At 44.6% G+C, this 6,907-nt stretch overlaps 1 protein-coding gene across 1 annotated transcript; it reads left to right on the top strand.

The window, feature by feature from the left end:
• Positions 1–765: 765 nt before the first annotated feature.
• On the top strand, positions 766–6,266 carry PHF5A (PHD finger protein 5A; the record flags this gene model as incomplete). The annotated part of the gene is made up of 4 exons (XM_010163380.2): positions 766–845; positions 1,112–1,135; positions 2,551–2,717; positions 5,871–6,266. Coding segments are annotated over 4 exons (361 nt in total), but the record flags the coding sequence as incomplete, so codon positions are not given.
• Between the last annotated feature and the right edge of the window lie 641 nt (positions 6,267–6,907).

The raw sequence follows: 6,907 nt of genomic DNA, 5'->3' as shown, positions 1-6,907 counted from the left end.
CGGGCCTTTCCCCCCTTGGCCGCCGGGCGTCTGGCGGTGGAGCTGAAGGGCCTTAACGTGCGTCACCGCAGCCTCTTGTCCCTCGGCTGGGGGCAATGCCGGGGGGAGTTGGTGGCTGTACACAGAAAAAGTTGTTTTCACGTCCTTCTGTTGCGTTGGCCATACCAGTGCAGCCAGGAGAACAGGCTGAAGGCTTCAGCCAGCACTGGAAGCATCTTCCCGGCCGTGAGATAAAATTATCTTCCAGATTATACTTGTATACAGATAATAAGATTTGGTTTTGTCACTTCAGTCAGAATTTGTATTTTCTACAAGATTAAAAGTCAAGATATCTCTTCCAGATTTTTTTTTTCACTCCTTGGAAAAACAAATTTAACATGCAATTTTCTGAAAGAGCTGTAAACACAAAATATTCAGCTGCACTGTCCATAGGAAACAACTTCTTAGAATAGTCAATGCAGCTAACAGTCTACCTGTGTTGAAAATTCATTTCCAGTCTAATGAATCCCTTGACCCTGAAACTTCAACTGTATCACTGTTTAGTCTTTTTAAATCTGGATTATCTGATCTTTAGAACTTGGTATTTGTGACATTTATCCTAGTTACTGACATCATTGTTGTGAGTTTCCTACACAAGTGGCTAGACTTCTGAGATACATTGAATTACTTTCATGGTCTGAAACAAAGAAGGTATTTGGGCTGCCTTAAATCAAATAAACACTTGATTTAAAAAAAAAAATAAATAAATTGGTTTAATTAAACCAGTGTAAAAGCTACGCCAAGCCTCCTGTATAGGGTTTCCTTTGGTCAGGTACATTGGCTGTGTTTGAAATGGAATAATGAATGTAGATGTCCTGACTGTCAGTGGGTGTCATTGTGCATTCACAGTGCATCTCAACCTTGATCTTGGCAAATGTCACCAAGGGGATATGTGTTGTTGATCATAAATATCTTTGTATTTATGCTCACATTGTTTCTGTGGCTTACTTTATTTTTGTTTTAAAGGCTGCTCACTGCAGGAGATAATTATTTGACATTCAAGCTTGTAGTTACTTATATTTTTCTCTTGCTTCCACCTCAACTAATTTTTTTCTTCTTTTTCTCCTTACAGCAATTGGAAGACTTTGTGAAAAATGTAAGTATATCTTCTACATGTAGTTGCTTGAGAACATGGTTTTGTGGTTAGAGCACACAGTTTGGATTTGGGGATTGCATTCTGGTTTTGCTTTAATTAGGAACTTGATGTCACTCTTCGAGATGGGAACAGTTACTTGTGGATTACAAGTGTAAATCGATGAAGACTTACAAAGTTGCATGCTTAAATAGATTGTTGCACAAATGCATGCTGTTCTAGAGTCTGTGCTGCCAGCATTTTCAGTAGCTGAGGCTACAGTGACTCCCTTGATTGATTCCTTGTAATCTGTGATACAAAATGGTCAGCCTGATGATTTCAAAGCAGGAAAAAAAAATGGGGTTTTGGAATCTGACTTCTTCACACTTTGAGAAAGGTTCCTTCAGCATCTGGGAGAATAAGAAATGGAGGGGGGGAACATCTAGAGTTAGAGCAGAAAAACCCCACAGAATCAGATGACAGTAGAAGGGAAGAAAGCATATGATCCATCATTAGATCTTTGTAGGGGGACAGAACAAATAAGATTGCTAGTTTGTGACTCAAAAATAGTATGAAAATAAGGCAAGTGGGGAGAAGCATGGTCTGAAGCAACAAGATTGTTTTCAAGAGCGCTCAGCAGTGAAACAGGTTCCTGTTGGTAGTAGTTGAGGGCTGTCGTGCTGGCGATTTAAGAACAAGTCAGATAAGCTGTTTGTGGACAGAGTCAGGATTAGATGCCTTGGGAACCGGTAATAGGATATGCAGCCTTTCATCCCTGGGTCAGCGTCTGGGATAAGGTCCAGCACGGCAGAGACTGTCCATGGCATCTGATGGCTGAGCGCCTGTGTGAAATGAGTACTTGCGTTTCACTCAGTTCCTTGTGAGGAAGCAGGAGCAGCTTTTGTGAAATGGCTGTTCATGCCAGTTTGCTCTTTCTTTGGCCTTCTCACAGGTGAAGGATTAAAGGGACCACAAGTACAATCTCTTACCTGATCTCTTTGAGGACAGTAACTCCAGACTTGTGTTGACGTGGTGCTGTGGGAGAAGCTTGCAGGAAAGGACACTAGTCCTGTCAGCCCAGCAGTTTTTTCACAAGTGAAAAATTCAGGAAAAGTTATGGAGTAAAAGTAATGGTGTGATCTAAGCAGGTGCTGGCTAATCACAGAAGCAGTGAGTTTGGGTTTCTTCTCTGATGGTGAATGCATGAATAAATAAAAGTTAATTAAAAACCCAAATATTGCAGGCTGCTTGCCCTTGTTCCTCACAAGTCTGTATTGCAAATACAAAGTTGCACCCTGTGCCTGCAAGATAAATTTCTGCAGTTCAATTGTATTGTCTTTGAGTGGATAGGCAAGGTCTTTGGCTGGAAAGCTTTTCCCCTTCGATGTAGGGGTGGAGAAAAGGACGTTCTGTAACCAGAGGTTCTGCTGTACTTGCAGGTGATGGCAAATGTGTGATCTGTGACTCGTACGTGCGGCCCTGCACTCTGGTGCGCATATGTGATGAGTGTAACTACGGCTCGTACCAAGGGCGCTGCGTGATCTGCGGGGGCCCAGGAGTGTCGGACGCCTACTACTGCAAGGAGTGCACCATCCAGGAAAAAGATGTACGTTGTCATCCAGTCTCCTGTTGAATGGGCTGTGTCTTTATTTAGTAGCCCTGCTTACCTTTGAGGGGCTTGGTGCTGCTGAAAGTAGTGTTGGGACATGGGGCGCTTGGGTTCCGCTGCCAGTGTTGGCGCTGGTTTTCATTACCTCCTACCTTTCTTCCCCTGTTGGTAGCTCCCCATGTTTGCAAAGCATTTTGAGATACCCTAGCATTCTAAATATCCTAGATATTCTAAATATCCTAGATATTCTAACTCTTCATTGCGAAGGATCTTTGACTACTTGGCACTGCACACTCACGATTCACTTCCTCCACATGCTGCAAGTTACCACTTTAAGTTGTTATCTTACTAGATCTCTCAGCTCAGGTTTTATCAAGGTCAGAGATAGTCCAGACGCTGCAAAGGCAGTGGCAGGAGCAGCTCCTCACTAGAAGTCCATAATCAGCCACTGACCAAGGGCACGTGTGGTACTCTAAGGCCTATGGAGTCACCACCTATGTTTTCCTTTGGATTGCAACATAAAGTTAGATCTTAATGTCCAGTCTCTGCACTACTAATTGTGTTTTACAAGTTTAAAGTTTCTTGTACAGTTTCAGTGGGATATGATTTATTTATTTTTATTCTTTTCTGGAATGGCCTGTATTGTAGACATCTCTTTTTCTGCTAACACTTTTTGGTGTAGCAATCCCTTATTTCTTTAGTCACTGGTATAATCTTGTGTCGAAAGATAGTCGCTGCACATGTGAAATGAGGCAGCTGTTCACCCCTTCTGAGGTGCTTGTTAATATCCAACACGATGAGTGCAGGACATGAAGAACCGCAAATGAAGTGGTAAAAAGACCTTAGGAAGAAGCAAGAACATGATGCTTACAGATGCAGCATCCCCAGAATATGGACCTGATAGCTGTGAGAGTGCCTGTTAAAGGTTGTTTGGGTTTTGACGCTTTGCAGATACTGTCTCCAGCACACTCTAATGACAGTGCAGAACATGCTGAGAGAATGGCTCAGGTTGATTTAGAGGAACGTGCTTAGCTGAGTGAGTAGCTGGTTTAATTCTCTGCACTGCCTTCATTTTCTCTAGAAGCCTGCAGCCAAATTCAGGACAGGGGTAGGACCTCCTCTGAATTTAGTCATTAGATCTGACAGGACCATAATCTGAGTATCTAAATACAGATATAAGTGCTGTGGTGGTGGTGCTCCCTCCTACTTCAGAAATACTGTGAGAAACAGTAGTTTTGTTCACTTGCCTTTGGAACCAAGACACCTGGCTCGATAAATAGGCTTGGTTTTATTTTTACCAATTCCTATTGATTCCCAACAGGCATTTTTCATAACCTAAGCTCACCTATAGATTATCATGCCTGGTGCCGGTGTAAAATAGCCAGCTGCCCTGCAAGGGAGGGTTGTGGAAAGCACAGAGCTGGAGGAGCAGGAGAATGACAGGTCAGAACTGAGGTATTTTGACAGCTGGGTGTAGGCTGCTGTGGGTGAAGGCAGTTGTGTACCAGCCAACTCAAACGTTAGGGATTACTGCAGATGTGAAATTCCAGATCTGAAACAGCAGACTTGACATGATTGACTTGCAGGATTGAAAAGTGCTGGCACGGGTGTAGGGTGCCTGGAAAGAGAAAAGTCAAGTGTGCTGCCTGTCACTATTATGGTAGCTGGTGCTGATGTGAATAAGGAAAGCAGATGAGCAGAGCTCGATACGTGAAGCTCTAACACTCCAAGGTTTCAGTCACAGCACTTCCATCATCCTCAGGAAAAGACTGGAAAGAATAGTGAAGCAAGAAGGCAAATACTAAAATGGAGGGAGGAGGTGGAATGCTGTTGGGCACGAGGCAGGTGGCCTACTTTTGGATCATTTGTTCTGATGGAGGGAGGAACGAGGTATTGTTTCACCCCACTTCAATCTGGTTAAGGGCCAAAATCCCACCTGGTCACCCAGGACAGCTCTGAGATGCAAAAAGTAATCTTACTGGGGACAGGAGCATGCTCATGTGCTGCCTCCTTAGGAGGAGGTGGAAGAATGAACAGAGCCCTGCAGTAATGCTGTCAAGGTTGTCACAGAGTCCCTGGATCGTGGGAGGCAAGGCTAGGAAGAGTCCTACTGTTGAGGTTCAAAATCAGATAAGGAGGCAGTAGCTGGAGATGGGTTGTGGCAGTTGTATGGGGGAGAGGTGATTTCTTTTTGTCCCCCTTGTGTTATTTCTACCATGCAGACCCTCCCCACCAACTCGCATCTCCTGCACAGGAGCAGGTATTGATGGGGCAGCTTGGGTGCAGTTTCTAAGGTGGCTGACATCTGCTCAGAGGCTTTCTAAATCTGATCTGCTTGGGCTTACACAACAGCCAAGGACACGTGTTCCTCTGCCTGCTGGGCCCCTCACAGCTGCTGTTGCCAGCCATAGCATTTTGCCCTCAAGAGTTATGCAGATGTTGGGCTTAGGTGGCCCATGGACAAATATTCCCTGGTACACCAAGAGGTGCATCTCTGACTTGTCTTTGCAATCACACCTTTGAGGTGGGTCTCCTCTGCTCCCTTTCTTGATTTTCTTGTGTTTTTTTCTCACCATCTACTGGAATTCAGGTACAAGCGCTTATCTGTGTAGCTGCTGTGAATAGCTGTCCTCTCCCTAGGTGACCAAACAGCCTCTGTAGTTATCAATCCAGGATGCAGGAAATCTGAGACTGAGTTCTGCTGTCACAGCTGAGAGGGGTCCCTAAACACAAGAATGGCTTGGTGACATCTAAAGCAACAAGATTCTTTTTGGCTAAGAAGGTGTAAGGTTAATCCTCTGGGCCCTATAAATCCTGTGTATCCTAATTTAGAAAGAATCCAGTCTTGAGGCACTGAGCATCCTTTTTATTAAACTGCTGATGTTATACGAGCTGTTTTCCATCTTCACCCCGAGGAAGAGAACGTCTTAGAGTGTCCTGGTTTTTGTTAAAAAAGCGCCCACCCTCTTTGTTCCACTGGCTTGCTGGTAGTAACCAGAATTGGAGGGCAGTTTGTCTGCACAAGTGTTTGAAATGTGTGTTGAGGACAGGGTGAGGAGCGTGGGAACTGAGAACCTGCTAGAACTGTGTCAGTGATGATGTTGTTCTGTTTGCCCGTCTCATAACTTCCATTCTCCTTTCTTCTTACAGAGAGATGGTTGCCCTAAGATCGTCAACCTGGGCAGTTCCAAGACAGATCTCTTCTATGAAAGGAAAAAGTATGGCTTCAAGAAGAGGTGATCCTATCTGTACGTGGCTACACCTCCTGCTGGGTTGGCAAGAGGGTCTTAGACCATCTCTGGACTTTACTATTATTGAAAACCGGTTGATTATTTTTTTCTAAAGCAGTACAAATCCAGTAGTATACTTGGGGTTGGAGAAGTGATAGACTGAGCAGGGACTGAAACCTGATCAGAACTGACTATCAGAAAGAGCAAGTGAGGGTTACTGTCTCTGGCCTTTTCAGAAGCTCTGCTGGTAGCTGTCCCAGCTCACTATAAAAACCCTTGTGGGCAAGTATTTACACCTGGAGGAGACCAGCTCAGTAAAAAGCAAATGCCCTTTCTGGTGTGGGAAAACCCCTTGCTCATGTTCTTACCAGGCCTCCTCTCAACTGTTAGAAATTGCCCCCTGCATCAGCATTGAGGAGCAGAGCGCCAATCCCATGTGTCCGATCCCCCCTCCCTTCCGCCGGCATATTTCCACGCTGCCCTGTTTTGTAAGGAACCCGCTGGTGGCTGGTGCCTTCCTAGGGAGAGCACAGCTGTTCTATGTTTTCTTTGACAGATTAATCCAAGGCCCTTTCTTGTAACTCTTTCTGTAGGATGCCTACCAATAAAGCTTCTTCTTTTGTTTTTTGGGGTTTCTTTTATTTATTTATTTTTTATAACAAGGATTTCTCTCTGGTTCATTCTGTGCCTAGCCTCTCTGGAGCTTTCTGGGGACGCACAGGATTAGCCCAGCTAGAACTGCACAATGGGTTATCTGGTTTCTGACAGTGCCTGCTTATGGCCATGTGACCTTGCTGCAAGGAGCTTCAGGGAATGGTTATCGCTTTTGTCTGCCTGTGATCCCAGCCACTGATCATTTTGTCCCGTAGCATGAGGATCGCTGAGCTTGTAAACCTTATCCTGGCTAATACGGCTGTGGATGTTGTTTCACCATGCAAATATCCAATCCCTTTCTAA

The sequence above is a fragment of the Antrostomus carolinensis genome, unplaced genomic scaffold (assembly GCF_000700745.2).
Source record: "Antrostomus carolinensis isolate BGI_N321 unplaced genomic scaffold, ASM70074v2 scaffold56032, whole genome shotgun sequence".
Classification (NCBI taxonomy): Eukaryota; Metazoa; Chordata; class Aves; order Caprimulgiformes; family Caprimulgidae; genus Antrostomus; species Antrostomus carolinensis.
Note: the sequence above shows the minus strand (reverse complement) of the source record. Positions and strands in the feature narration are given on the sequence as shown.